General features: G+C 36.4%; 1 protein-coding gene across 4 annotated transcripts in view; it reads left to right on the forward strand.

The window, feature by feature from the left end:
- The window catches only part of col16a1 (collagen, type XVI, alpha 1), a 204872-nt gene extending 200238 nt beyond the window's left edge, over positions 1 to 4634 (forward strand). For all 4 annotated transcript variants that reach the window (XM_061882490.1, XM_061882491.1, XM_061882492.1 and 1 more), the window contains one exon: positions 1715 to 4634. In XM_061882490.1, coding sequence (XP_061738474.1) covers positions 1715 to 1908 — 194 coding nt within the window. In that variant the 3' untranslated portion in view covers positions 1909 to 4634. The remainder of the gene's footprint in view (positions 1 to 1714) is intronic.
- The last annotated feature ends 11314 nt before the right edge of the window (positions 4635 to 15948 follow it).

Below are 15948 nucleotides of genomic sequence, written 5' to 3' on the forward strand. Positions count from 1 at the left end.
GCAAAAAATCATACTGAGGCGCTGTAGTAGCCAAGCAGTAGGAATTGTGGTGGCATATATGAGCTAAACTTTATTTACACAAATGAAATACAGTAAACATATCTTATTTCTCTGATAAAAGGAACTACCGTTTTTTTTTCTCCAACTTATAGAGCGCATCCACTAAATTTTAGACTGTATATATATATATATTTTTTTCCATATGTTACCTGCACCGGACTGTAAGCCGCAGATACAGTATGTATATATATTGTGAAATGATATATTTACACAACAATATTTTGTAACTATTTATTTACATAATTTAATTGTTTCCAAATGGTGTCTGTAACACGGCAGTAAAATGGCTGATAAAACAAAACAGAAGTCATGGAAACTGCGGAAGCTATCTTTTCAATCAGCTAAACAGACTCAATACCTCAACGATGACGCTTCGGTGAATTTACTGAGGAATTTGTGAAACTGAAACAATACAAAAAGAATACTATTGTGGGATAATAATACTAACACAGACACTCAAACATCTGAGCATATTAGCCAATGCTAACAATCTCAGCTTCATTATGTCACGATAGCACCTACAAATATGTATGAAAAAACTCCAACAGACGGTTTAGTAAGTATAAATTGTTTTAGTTATATTGTAAAACTTACAAACGTTGCTTTGCGTGATGAATGAAGAATCCATACAAGTAGAAATGCTACGGACAGACGGAACGGCACTTGTACTTCCAGTTTGAGGCACTCAAACATCCGAGCATATTAGCTAATGCTAACAATGTCAGCTTCATTACGTTACAATAGCACGTACAAATATGCATGAAAACACTCCTACAGACATACATGGGGCAGTTTAGTAAGCAAGGATTGTTTTAGTTGTATTGTAAAACTTCGAGTGATGAACAAATTGCTACGGACGGAAGGAATGGCACTTGTACTTCCAGTTCAAGGCACGAAGCGGAAGGAAATACTGTACACTTTCAACTGGTGAGCAATGTCATCCAAAAGTTGGTGCTGTAGCACAAACCATAACACACCTTTTCAGCGTCTGTGTCGGTGTTACTACTGAGTTTGTTATTTCCAAAAATGTTGTGGCCGTTAGCGAAGAAAAATCCATAGGTCGACCGCAACGTTTCAGAAAAAAAGCTCCAAAAAGGCTCTAAACTGAACTTTTAAAACCAAAGCAAAGATTATGTGACTTTTATCATGAAATTACTGTACATGTAAAAGAGGAAATGTTAATTTCCACTAGAAGGTAATGAATGGGTTTTGATTGTATAAAAGTAAATTAATGGGGCTTTCAAAGTTTTTGATGACATTTTGATGAAAGTGAATGATTTGCTTTCTCTCCTTGTTATGGTCTCAAGGAGCAGTCTGTATTGTTAACATGGAAGAATATGAAATGAGGTGCTTCAAAGTGGCCCTGGGTCGGTGACGTCAATCAAGCGATGCGCGCGTGAAGAACAGCAGCTGACACTCCTTCGCTGATTAGAAACCGCCGACGTGATTAAGCTGCGCTGTCCTCGTTCTCAAATAGTCATAATCAGCGTCAAAATGAAGTCGACATCTGGGATACTTCATTTGCACATCTGTAATCACTTATTGATGATCCATCTTCCACCTACCTTCTTGTTTAACAAGGGCAAATGAAGTCGGATTAAAGTCATGACAACTTTTGGATTTCACTAATAATCATTTCAATGTGACCCCTCAGGTGTCCCAGGACCCCCAGGCTACGGTAAAATGGGACCGCCGGGTCCAGTGGGCCAGCAGGGCGTCCCCGGAATCCCAGGCACACCCGGACAGGCCGGCTCCAAGGGAAACGACGGCCGGTGTAATCCTTCGGACTGCATGAACCGCCAAGTAGAATACAACCAGAAGGGCCCATCTGTCAAGGGCCCCTGGTAGATGAGAGGCAGGCAAAAAGCAGAGGTAGGAGGGACTAAAGAGGGTGGCAAGCTAAAGACACAAAGGGCCTGATCTACTAAGACTACGTGCAAAAGTGGTGCAGACCAGGGAGACACTCATTTACTAAATATTGTTTGCTTTTGGACCAGATGTTCCTCCGAGGGAATTTAAGTTGCTGGTCAATCCCAGGTTCTTTCAATGACACATAAACTGATTTTAAATGATAACCCAGAACAGATTGGTATTTTGCAATTTATTCCAAAGCTTTGGAGAGACCAACCTAAAAAAACAACAAATTCAATTTGCGTCGCCTAGTTGATCTGAAAACCCTACGGACGCGTTGTCTTCTTTGATATCTCCCCCGCCCACACAAATTCACTTATCTGTTGTTCTGCTAAGCCTGGGACGGGAAGAGATAAGAAGAGAGTATGGCTACTCCTTTCAAGGTTAACACACACAGTTTACTAGCGGACAACCAAAAAGAGAACAAAGGGAAAAACACTAGCTGTTTTCAAATATGACTATGAATATAAAGAAATAACTCTTAAATATGGATATATGTAGATATCTATCGCCGTCAATATCCATGTATGTTTTGTTATGTTTTGAAACATGCAGCACACATAAGCTGTAACACTTTTCTGCCATATGGAATCGGGGGCGGCGTGGTTCATTGAGGGGTTCCCGTTTCAATCCCCGGCTTCCGCCATCCTACTCATGTCCGTTGTGCCCTTGAACGAGACCCTTCACCCTTGCTCCTGATAATGGTTAGGGCCATTTTAGCTTCCTTACGTTACAATAGCGCGTACATATTTGAAAACACTTCTACAGTCCTCACACATGGGACGGTTCAGTAAGTATGAATTGTTTTAGTTATATTGTAAAACTTACAAACGTTGTTTGGAGTGATTAATGAAGAATCCATACAAGTGGATGGCAGCTCCCACCATCAGTGTGTGAATGGGTGAATTTGGAAATAGTCTCAAAGGTAGAAAAGCGCTATACAAGTATAACCCCATTGGCCATGTTTTAGCATGCCGTAGGTACGCTCTGGGAGATTTCAACCCCGACAATAATGGTGTCAATGCTTTAATGATCCAGTTGCAAGAAAATGCATGTTGCAACAACTTTCTAAGAATAATTTAACCCCAGAAGGGAAGTCTTAAAAGGCTTGACCTCCAAGTCGATCCGATCCAAAATGTTTTAGAGCAAAAAGTAAACAAAATAACTTTTTGACAGTTATCTCACTAAATATATAATTTAGGAATGTTGTAATGTTGCATGTGTGGTATAAAATGTTACACACATTCTTCTCAGCAAAATAAAGTGTTTAGTGCACAATAAGTCAACAAAATCAAAAACTATTGGCTTCCATTTAAATTATTTGTTTCCAAACGGTGTCTGTATCAAGGGAGTAAAACGGCCGATCAAACAAAACAGAAGTCATCGTCATGAACCTACTAGCTGCGAAAGCGAACTATCCAATCAGCTAAACAGACTCAATAACTCCACTGTGACGTTTTGGGGAATTTACTGAGGAATTTGTGAAACTGAAACAATACAAAAAGAATGTCATTGTAAGTTAATAAAACTAACACGGACACTCAAACATCTCAGCTTATTAGTTAATGCTAACAATGTCAGCGTCATTACGTTACAATAGCACGTACAAAGTCTTCCTGTATCGAATACATATTCCTTAAGTTTGTAAACAATAACAAAAAACACCCACAACTTATTTTGTTGAATAATAAGTGCCAAATAGAGAGAATATCCATCTACAGGTAATTGCTTTTTGTACTGTTCATATACTGATACCATACTAGGTATCAGTCTTAATAAATCACACTGCGAGCGCTAAATGATTGTATTTGCATGTATTATTGTGATGATCAGCATACATTCTGCAGGTCAAATCCTATTTTGCTCACTTAAGAGACCCAATACTCTGCACATGAACTTAGTTGGGCGGCGTGCATCAAGTTTGAACGTTTTAATAAAAAAGCTTTAGTAGATCAGGCCCTAATTTCCTTTGTTGTTCAAAAACACTTTTATTTTAGCGTCCCTCGCCTCACGTCCCCATGCCCCCGCACATCAGAAGTATATTTTTTATTGCATCATTCTTTTTTCCCCCCTTTCTATAAATTCCATTTCCATGCCTTAGTGTTGCTTGTTGTTCTGCCTCCACGCCCCCCCCCCATCCTCCCCCTCCTGTTTCCTGGAGGTGAAACGGCGCACAATGTTTTCATTTTTCAATTTTCTTTATCAAGTTGAGGAAGCAGAAAGTCCCTTCAGCACTTTGTTGGGCTGTCTGAGATCTTTCTTTTCCTCTCCAAACACCCCAGTGCTTCCAATGCATCCACAATAGCGCAGTGCTTAGAAGTGATTTGTATATATTTGTATTTATATATAGCAGCGTTTTACAAACATTTTTTATTATCCACTTAGAAAGATTCATCCTAAAAGGAAAGCTGAATTAAGTTCTGTAACTTTTTTGGGATATACTTTAAGCAGGCGTTGAAATTAAAGCCTTTAAATTCCCACCAAATGATCCCCATTGTTGCCTTAAGGAACTCTTATGTTTTAAAGGGGCTGTAAAATGTTACCCTTTTCCACAAACTCACCATACGTCTGTGTATATGTTGTTTAAGGCCATTGCTGTGCAACCCTGCCATGTTTTTGCCGTGTGTTGTTATATGAGGGAAAGAAAGAACTTTGAATGCAAATGTTTGTGGGTTTTTCTTGCAACATGCATCACGTGGGGTGTGTGTGTTGGAACTTGCCACACTGAAATGTACTGCTTTGTAAAGATTATTTCTACGAAGGATATTGGAGCATTAATTATACACACTTTGTAGTATTTTGTAGTGTGACAAGCGGTAGAAAATGGATGGATGTTAGGATAGCACAATACATTGTCAATGTTGGATTTCTTTAAATGACTTTATTTACATCAGGGGTGTCCAAACTTTTTCCACTGAGGGCCGCAGACTGAAAAATGTAAGTATGCGGGGGCCATTTTGATATTTTTCCTTTTTAAAAGCGATGCAATAGTTGTTGTTTTTTTACCTTTATGGCTTTCCTCAAGTTTGGTCTCCGGTCTCCAGAAGGGTCTCAGTCATAAAAATGTAAGAAATAAGTCCATCCATCCATCCATCTTCTTCCGCTTATCGCGGGGGCAACAGCCTAAGCAGGGAAACCCAGACTTCCTTCTCCCCAGCCACTTTGTCTAGCTCTTCCCGGGGGATCCCGAGGCGTTCCCAGGCCAGCCGGGAGACATAGTCTTCCGAACGTGTCCTCCTACCGGTTGGACGTGCCCTAAACACCTCCCTAGGGAGGCGTTCGGGTGGCATCCTGACCAGATGCCCGAACCACCTCATCTGGCTCCTCTCAATGTGGAGGAGCAGCGGCTTTACTTTGAGTTCCTCCCGGAACTTAGAAATAAGTCATAAATTATTATTTTCCATTGAACGCTTGAATCCCGAGATCAACTTCTAGGTCTGTCTGTCGTTATAACATTTGTTTTAATTTTGTTTTTTTATCTTTATGACCTTTATGTCAAAACCCTTATTTATATGGCAAACACACAAACTATGCAACATTTTCCCCTAAAACATTTCAAAGTGGAATATTTGATGTGAATTGGAACCCTAAATAGGTCAATAATTCATAACAATAAAAAAAAGAAAAATAATAAGTGTTGAAAATAAGCCAAATGTATATTTATATATATATGTTTACTTTTAACGCTTAAGTCTGTAGATCTCTTGATTATAAGATTTCATCATTTTTTTCATATCTTTTTGTTTGTTCTATGCCTTTTTAGGGAAAGAAAACTTTGTTTCGCACAAAATATGCAATATTTCCCCCCCAAAATATTTGAAAGTGTAATTGTTCCAGTGAAGTAATAGGAGCCTTCAGCAGGTCAGTAACAGTCCGCATGGCAGCTTTGTGTTATTAGTGTCTACATTACAACTTTTTCTTGTTACATGTCACTGTTTACTCTTTTATTACACTCTTTTATGTTTAAAATGTTTATTATAGTATTTTTTAGAATGGGCCGGGAGCCATTACCAAATTAACTGCAGGCCACACTTTGGACACGCCTGATTTACATCAATTCACAAAACTGATCATTTCAAGTACCGTATTTTTTGGATTATAAATCGCTCCGGGGTATAAGTCGCACCAGCCGAAAATGCATAATAAAGAATGAAAAAAACATATATACGTCACACTGGAGTATAAGTCCAATTTTTTGGGGAAAATTATTTGATAAAACCCAACACCAAGAATAGACATTTGAAAGGCAATTTAAAATAGATGTATAATAGTGAACAACAGGCTGAATAAGTGTACGTTATATGAGGCATAAATAACCAACGGAGAATGTGCCTGGTATGTTAACGTAACATATTATGGTAAGAGTCATTCAAATAACTAAAACATATAGAACATGCTATACGTTTACCAAACAATCTGTCACTCCTAATCGATAAATCCTATGATTCCTATTGGTTGACGTGTGTGTGACGATTGCTGACATTTTCTTCGTCTCTTCCGCGAATAAGATAAGTAATATTTGATATTTTACGGTAATGTGTTAATAATTTCACACATGTCACTCGCGGCCAAACTATAAAAAAAAACAACGGCGACTTATAGTCCGAAAAATATGGTACCAGTGTTATGGTACACAGATATACAATAGTTAAGTAGTAGTTTTAAGATTTAAAAAGTAAATGCAGCTGTGATAAGCTCCAGCAACCCCAAAAGGGAAAAGCTGTATAAAATGAATGGATGGAAAAAAATACTCGATGGGAGTTAGTGGCGCCCCCAGTCTTCTGTCATTGCAATGACATACTGTAAGAATGAAATTCTGTGAATATTGCATGATTTTTTTTTCAAGTCTACCCCCTTGTTCATTCATATATTGTTGTTCTCTTTCAGTGAGAGGTAAGTAATTGTTTCTTTTATTTATGTATTTACTTGTTTTATTTTTGTTTTAATCAGTAAAATAATACAATTCCGAAACCATACCCAGCGACATTCACAATAGCAATCAACAGAGCAATTGAGAGGACACACAAACATGACACAAAACAATCCAAAAGTAGTCAAACAAAAATGAATAGTATCAACAACATAACATGTGACTAAAAATCCCTCATTTACATTATCATCACAGCCATTTACAAAAATTTAAATTAAAATATGAACATCTCATTGATCTTTTTGTCCAATGTTTACACAAAGACAAAATAATTTATATTTTAGGTTCATTTGATAGTAAAAACACATTTAAATTATGTATCCCATATTCCAATATATTAGTAATTATCTTAACTAAATGCATTTTTTTATTCTAAAAAAACAAACAAACAAACTGCATTTTGTGATTGTTTCTACAGAAATCATGAATAAAACATTTAAATATTTGTAAAAATTTCAAATTGCAGTAACTTTGGAGGGAATAATCTGATTATTGGGTGTATTAATGGCCCACCCGAAGGTGACACCGTCAGGTGGGCGTCTTTATTCCACTTTGGAGATGATTAGTGTCCAAAAGAGGGCTTGTATTATCTTTAGGGATTTTAATATTGACTTTTTAAAACACAAATCTAGTCATTCAATTGATTTCTAAATTCAACATGTGTAATTTCTACCCAAGGATAACAAACAAATCTTAACTTTACTTAATAATATTTGAACTAACACTTTTATAATTCAATTCTTTCTGGTTTACTGATTACTTGTATTTCAGATCATCTTCCAGTATTTCAGGTTTTTTCTTTAACAAACATTGAAATGAAACATTGTAAATTCACAAAGAAAAATGTGGATTCCATGAAATTCTCACTGGCAAATGTTTCATGGGATGTGGTTTTCAAACATCATGATGCTGAGCTGGCTTACCATATGTGGAGGTTGCCCTCCAGTGGGTTCCTCGGACCACCAAACACTGTCACGAGAGCCCGGATCAGGGTTACAACGCTGTTTTATTTCCGTAGACATAGTGCCAGTGTTTTGCTTTCCAGCAAAATGTTTTTTTAATCTGTCCAAGTCTCTCTCTCTCTGGCTCTCACTCCAGCTCCAACACCGTGTCTCGTACCGGCTGCTGCTAATAAAGGCGACATACGAAAGGTTAGCGAAAGTTTTGTTTAACATTTTGGTACATTCTAGACCTAAACTTTGAGATCAGCGCTAGATTACATGTTAATTACAGACAGTTATTACAAGCTGTGAAAGGAAAAAAGTGAGCGTTTGTCGATAATAAATTATAATGTTAAGAACTTCTCTCAACTAAAAACCGATATCTTATCATTTCCACAATTATAAGGCTCGATATGCTTAATGAAAGGTGACTGAGGTGTTGTGAAACAAAATATTTCCCTTTAAATTGTTATCCTTATATTATTGTGGAACAGTTTTGTTAATAAATGAGTGAAATGTGAATTTCACTCATTTCACCTTTTAGCAGATTTTCCCTATTTTTCCTACAGATAGCATTTGGTGACCTCAAACAAGGTAATTCACACTGTTTTTTGCCTTTTGAAGAGTATTGGAAAAACTACTAAATTGATCTTAAAAGTCCTTAAAAAGTGCTTGAAGTTGGCCATGGAAAAGGTGTACGAACCCTGATTTATTTATGCATATGTTTATTGCTTTTTTAAATAAATGTTTGCAAAGCAAAAATACACTTAGAAGAAACATTTTAAAACCAAGGATTGTAAAAAATCTTCCATTACTAAAAAAATAGGCTATATAAAACGTGTTGTTTAAGTCATACTCATTTTAAAAATAAATATAAATATCAGTTTTTTAAATTAGTACAAGAAGGCAAGAAAATTTCAGAGGAAAAATTCCTACATAAATGCTGAAATTTGTTGATGGAATTGCAACGGATTTAGATTAACATTTAGATAATGGGAAATTATACTCTTGTCATATTTGTAGGTTTATCCAAGGCTTTTGATACTGTCAATATTAAAATTGTTCTAAACCATATAAAAAAATGGGCTTAAAAATGTTTAAAACGGTTATAAAGGCATCTTCATAATAATAATCAATTTTATTTGGTATATCGCTTTTCATTGTACTCAAAGATGCATTACAGGAAAAAAGATAAAATATAAAACAGTTCAAAAATATTACATCGGAAATATAAAAGCAGTACATAGTAAAATACACAAGAGAACAATATGTTTCTGTTAATAATCATAATTCTAACAGAGCTACATTAGTTTCTGGGGCTCCTCAAGGTTCTATTTTGGGACCTCTTTTATTTCTAATCTGTATCAATGATTTAATAATATAAGAATGTACTGCCTCTTTATGTTTGCAGATGATAATTGTATTTAATATCTCATTAAAGTCTTGATTCTTTGACAAGAGAAACAAATGTGGAAATGCCAAATATTTCTGAATGGTTTAAATCAGGGGTGCCCATTACGTCGATCGCGAGCTACCAGTCGACCGCGGGGGGTGTGTCAGTCGATCTCCAGCCAGGCTTTTAAAAAAAATAGACCTAAAAATTAGTGCTCATCAATCTTCACCAAGACGTCACTTAAATGACATTCACGGTACCGGAGGGTCTTGTGAGATGACGCTGGCTGCTGCAAGATCATCATTATTATTAAAATATGACCGAGAGGAAGGCGAGAAACACTTTTTATTTCAACAGACTCTAGCGCCGTACCTTCCGTCAAAACTCTAAAGGCCGACTGCATATTTCCTATCTTCACAATAAAAGCCCTGCTTCATGCTGCCTGCGCTAACTAAATACAGAGTCTCGGAAAACTGGCGTGCACAAGCGATCCCTCCCTTTCCGAGACTCTTATTTTGTTAGCGCAGGCAGCATGAAGCAGGGCTTTTATTGTGAAGATAGGAAATGTGCATTCGGCCTTTAGAGTTTTGACGGAAGGGACGGCGCGAAAGTCTGTTGAAATAAAAAGTGTTTCTCGCCTTCCTCTCTGTCATTTTTTCATAATAATGAACTGGCAGCAGCCAGCGTCATCTCACAAGACCCTTGGGTGCCATGAATGTCAATCAAGCAAGCTACGGAATTTGTCGCCAATGTTTTTCTTGTAAAGTGTATGGAAGCTGGATGAATTAGATGCCAAAAACCAACCACTTTCATGTGGTATTGTACAGAAAGGACAACTTTTTTTCTCCTCCATTTGTAAATGTGGGCGTTATCATCATTACTGTATGATTCCAATCAATGCAAGTCATCAGAATCAGGTAATACACCACCTTATATTCTTGTCTTTGTGAAAGAAAGACATCTATATGTGTTACACATGCTTGTATTATCATTAAACACATTTAACTTGTTTACAAAAATGTCTCTTTCATAAATAAATAAATAAATATAAATGATATATATAAATGAGGTAGATCCCCTCGAGTTGGTCAATTGAAAAGTAGCTCGCCTGCAGAAAAAGTGTGGGCACCCCTGGTTTAAAATGAATAAATCGTCACTTAAAATATAAAAAAAACATTTTGTTTTATGATAAGTAAAAAAAAAAAAAAAAAAAGGGTTTTAATAACGATGAGGTAAAATTACCTATTAATGGCATCAAAGTCAGCCAAGCAAAATTTTAGGGGTTATTGTTGATGAAAAACGAAATTACTGAATTTATCGGTGTCAGGGCGTGGACTTTGGGGTGTTTGTTTTCCCGAGATGCAAGTAAAGTTGGATCGGACATGGCTTGGAGGTAAATACTTGATTTTATTTAAAATCTAACATAAGGTACAAAACTAAATGCGCGCTCAACTGATGTGTCCGGCAACACTGATGCATCGGCGCATGCGTCGAGCTCATAGAGCAAAACCCTGTGTCGGTGCGCGTACCGCTTTACGAAAGTTACGTGTCCGATCATGAGCTGTTTCGGTCACGTAACCGATATGCGAACTGTGTCGCACTGAGGCGTGCGCGCCAAACTGTTTTTAAGGAAGCGCATCTGTCAACGAGATGCTGCTGCCAACAGAATCGCCGCACTTCTGTCGTTGGTCATTTGTCATTTATCGTCATCGGAGATCATTTCCGCCGTGTGGGAATATTTTGATCATATATCGGAAAAAGGTGTTCATTTCCTTGTTGGTTCATCCTGTTATCTCAAAGTTTCTACTCGATCTGTTAGTCGGTCTGTAAGAGTTCTAGGTTTTGTGTTGAACCGTTTCGGTAGCTCACTTGGTAGAGTGGTGGTCTGTAAATGCTCATGCTGAGTTCCTTAGGGAACTTGTTCAAATCCAGCTCGATGGATCAATCATTACGTTTTTACCATGAATTGATTAACGTGGACCCCAACTTAAACAAGTTCAAAAACTTATTCTGGTGTTACTGATGTGATCCATGACTCAGATCTTCACATATTATTGTTTTTCCATCTTTGTTCTCATTCTCCGTTTGATCCGTTTATTTCCCGTTTAGTCCATCACCATGGTTACTTAGTTTCAGCTGTTACTCCAGGTTATCTACGCACACCTGTTTTCGTCTAATCACCTCCCTTATTTAAACTCTGCCCTTTTCGTTATTCATTCTCGGATCCTAATTTGCCTACGTGCTACAGTGACGACTCTCATCTTTCTATCGTATGTATTTTCTCGCTAGCTGTCACGCTATGCCACTTGTTTATTCCAGTTTTCATACTGATGATTTGTTTTCTCGTTTGTGCCCTCGAGCCAAGTTTTAGTTTCCTAGTGTTATCCTAGCTTTCAGGCTAGCGTCTTTTGTTTGCCTTTTTCCTTAGCTCCCGTGTTTTTGTTCCTGGCCTTTCATTACTTTAATAAATACCTTTATATCTTACCTTTGCTGTGTTCTGCTTTGACGCATCCTCGGGAAAACAAAACCGGCATTACCATGCCGAAGAAGAATCCTCACAGTCACCATTTAGTGGTCAATTTTACAGAATATGTACTGAACTGTGCAATTTTGACTGATTTATACTTTTATTAGTAGATTGCACAGTTCAGTACATATTCCGTACAATTGACCACTAAATGGTAAAACCGAATAAGTTTTTCAACTTGTTCAAGTCGGGGTCCACGTTAATCAATTCATGGTAAAAAAAAAATCTACTAACAAAAGTTTCAATCAATCAACAGTGCGTATTCAGAGCGCATCTGTAAAAAAATAAAATTCCCAGTCCACAAGTATCCTCATTCTCAACACGTTCTCTTAGATTTCCACGTTATGATACATGTTCACATTATTTATTGACTGTATCTAAAAAAGATTAAAAAAAACTATTTTTTTATTTAAATGAAGATATGAAATAATCCTAAATGCCATACAATGACTTGGTTTATATTATTGTATACACTAGGTCAGGGGTAGGGAACCTATGGCTCTAGAGCCAAATGTGGCTCTTTTGATGACAGCACCTGGCTCTCAGATCAATCTTAGCGAAATTGCTTAACACGGTAAGTACTGAATAATTCCGCTGTTAATCACTGTGTCAAAAATAACGTTCAAAATATAAAACATTCTCATGCATTTGAATCCATCCATCTGGTTTCTACCGCACCTGTTCAAGAAGTCGCATTAATGGTAAGAAGTATTTTATTTATTGTTGGTTAGCTTCAGAATAACAATGTTATTAAAAAGAATAAGAGACTGATTATACTCTAAAAATGTTGGTGTTACTTAAAAATGCACGCATTTAGTTGTATTCAGTCTTAAAAAAAATATTATATGGCTCTCACGGAAATACTTTTTAAAATATTTGGCATGTATGACTCTCTCAGCCAAAAAGGTTCCCGACCCCTGCACTAGGTCATAAAATCAGTGTCAGTTGAATCGGTCCATAGGTTGCCTGTAGGGATTTTTTATGTCCAGGAGATGTCAGTATTTAATGACACAGTATCAATACAGTTTTGCAATGTGTCGAAACGATACATGACACCTCATCTACCCATCACTAGCGCGCACAAAGGCGGGGATTAAACTTGATTAATGAAAAAAAAACTAGCACTTTGGCAAAAAGCTATTGACATGAAACAAATAAACACTTACTGTGACAAGAATACACAAAACTCACTTGGAAAGAAACGAGCAGCAAGAAAACTACGACAGCATTGGTGTCTAGCAGGTAATGTAACCAGGCCGACTGCCTGGCAACTGCAAGCTTAAATAATACCGACCTGAATAGTGACAGGTGCGCGAGTGCAAAACGTGAGACAGGTGAAACTAATGAGTAGTCATGGAAACAAAACAAGCAAGAGTGCACAAGCAGGAACTAAAAAATATCCAAACAACAAACAGCACATGGCCAAACAAAAATATGATCAACAGACATGACAGTCGGTAGGTATTTTGAGTAAAGGCTGTTGTTTTATTGATGGTTGACATACTATAATTTAATATAGCCACATGCAATGTATTGCAGTAGTATTTGAAGTGCTACCTTTTATAAAATCGTACTCATCAAATACAATGTGAACATATATTGTGTATCTATTTTTATGTACATTTGTTGATTTATTTTTCATTGTGTTTCATAATTGTTTTCATCTTCTTCTGCAATTAAATACAAAACAAGACACTGTCATGACTTTCATCGACCTCTATGTAGAATGTCAAGTAAGAAATGGAGGCTAAAATATGACCTACATTTCTTACAAATACTTCTCTTTGGAAATAAACTGCCACCGGCTCTTCAATCTACACTTTATTGTTAAAATACCAATTCAGGTCCACATTGGTTTTAAGTGAATTATGATATTGATGTTTGCTGTATGTGACATGTATTTTATTTTTTATTATACTTTTTTTATTTTAATTTTTTTTATGTTTTGGGGGCTGCTGCTGTGTAAAGTGTGACGTTTTTAGGCTGGTGTCTCTTACAAGACCTTAGGTCTTCCTAACCTGTCCTGCACCTATTTTTGCTTTACATTTGTTTTGTTTTATCTATTTTTTTTTTTAAATTTTATTTATACATTTCAACATTTAAAAACAGACGAGAAACAATAATCTAAATAAGTACAAAAACAGTACAAAATAAAACAGCGCCGGGGTTGTAAATTTAAAGTGACTAGAATAGAATACAAATATATATATATATATATATATATATATACATATATATATATATATATATACATATACATATATATATATATATATATATATATATATATATATATAATATATATATATATACATACACAATAAACAAAGTGCAAAGCCATAGGCTCACTCAATTTCAGTAAATAACTTAAATTTGGAACACAGCATCATTGTTTTCACAGCTTTTTTGTTGTTAGAGGTGGAGAGTGTTTTAATGTAGAGTTCTAAATCTTTTTTAAAGGTACAAAAGACAGGTCGGGTATTGAGAAACTTACATTTATGAATATAAAACTTAGCCAATAGAACAATGAGGTTGCTAAGGTAAAGTTCCTTTTCAAATTGTTGTTCATACAGTGTAAAACCAAATATGAAATATTTAAAACAAAGCACAAATTTGTCATGAATATTGTCCAGGATGAAGCGACAGATTTTTTAAATCTATTTCTATTTACTTATTTTTATTTTCAATTACATTTTTTTAAATGTATTTGTTATTTTATTTTTTTAGTTTTTGTTTTTTTCAATTATTTTAATGTGTTTCTATGTGTGTGCCAATTAAAAACCACACGTCACATCACGTGACGTCCGCAACAGTTTTTTTTTTTTTAAATACCTTTATTTAGTTTAACATTTACAAACACATGAACATTGTTTTGTTTTTAAACATTTTTGGTCGTTTTAATTGTCCAAGTTTTTTTTGGTGGCGTCAGGGAAGGTAGTAATTGCTGGAAAGGAAGTGACGTAGCCAGGTCTTCCCTGATTGGGTAGGCCAAGCACGATATCTGCAAGATCTCGCGAGACCTCAGCATCACAGGTGCTGTTTTATTTTGTACTATTTCGATTATTGCTTTTCGTCTGTTTGTTTGTAAATGTTGAGATTTATAAATAAAATAAAAAAAAAAAAAATGACCTTGGTATCACGAAAGGAAGTGACGTGGCCAGGTCTTCCCTGATTGAGTAGGCCACGCACGATACCTGCAAAATCCCGCGAGACCTTAGTCACGAAAGGAAGTGACGTAGACAAGTCTTGCCTGATTGGTTAGGCCACTCACGATACCTGCAAGATCTCGCGGGACCTGAGTATCAGGACCGGAAGTGACGTCCCAGGTCTTCGACTACACTCGGAAAACGAAAATTTGGCGGGAAAGCACGAAAAGCGGCACAGCGTGAAGAGGTAAGTACTTGTGTAAATGTGTAATTTATTTAATGAGTCATTTAAGACTACTTGTTACCTTTTGAGCGAGTGTTAACTTTGTGAAATTTTGCCGTGTTGTCGACTTTTTCCCGCCAATTTGCTAGCTTAATAGTTGAGTCGGCATTAACCCGCACCGCACGACAGCAGTTGGTTTATTTGTTTGAATGTGAACGAAGCGTAAAATGTCCACATTATTCAACGTTTATTCACGCGTCAAGTTGCCATTTCTGCGGCGACTTAATGTAGCGTCTAAGAAGGGTAGGCAAATGAGTAGTGAAAGGAGCTCACTTCCTTTTTCTCATCATGGCTTCTGACACAATACCGGAAATGTGTCCCGTGAAAATCCATCCGACCGGAAATAACTGAAAATAGCTAGCTATTTAGCAGCGTTCGCTAATTTTACTTTTTTTTTTTTATGTTTATTTATTAATTTCAACATTTAAAAATAGTTGACAAAAAATAATCCTAAAAAATCCAACAACAGTACAAAACTTTACAAAACATTATAAAAAATAGTACAAAACAGCTCCAGGGGGTTGGAAATTCAATGTAACCAAAATAGAATACAAAAAATACATTTACCGTATTTCCTTGAATTGCCGCCGGGGCGCTAATTAATTTAAAACCTATTCTCACTCCTGCGCTTAACAAAGGCATGCGGTAAAAGTGAGCATGCGCTAATTATTTTAAAACTTCTTCTCACTTACCAAAGGTATGCTGTAAAAATTTGAGTGTGATGTAAGCTTGGAGCTTAAATCCTACTGAATAGCTC

Source organism: Nerophis ophidion, linkage group LG21 (genome assembly GCF_033978795.1).
Source record: "Nerophis ophidion isolate RoL-2023_Sa linkage group LG21, RoL_Noph_v1.0, whole genome shotgun sequence".
Taxonomy (NCBI): Eukaryota; Metazoa; Chordata; class Actinopteri; order Syngnathiformes; family Syngnathidae; genus Nerophis; species Nerophis ophidion.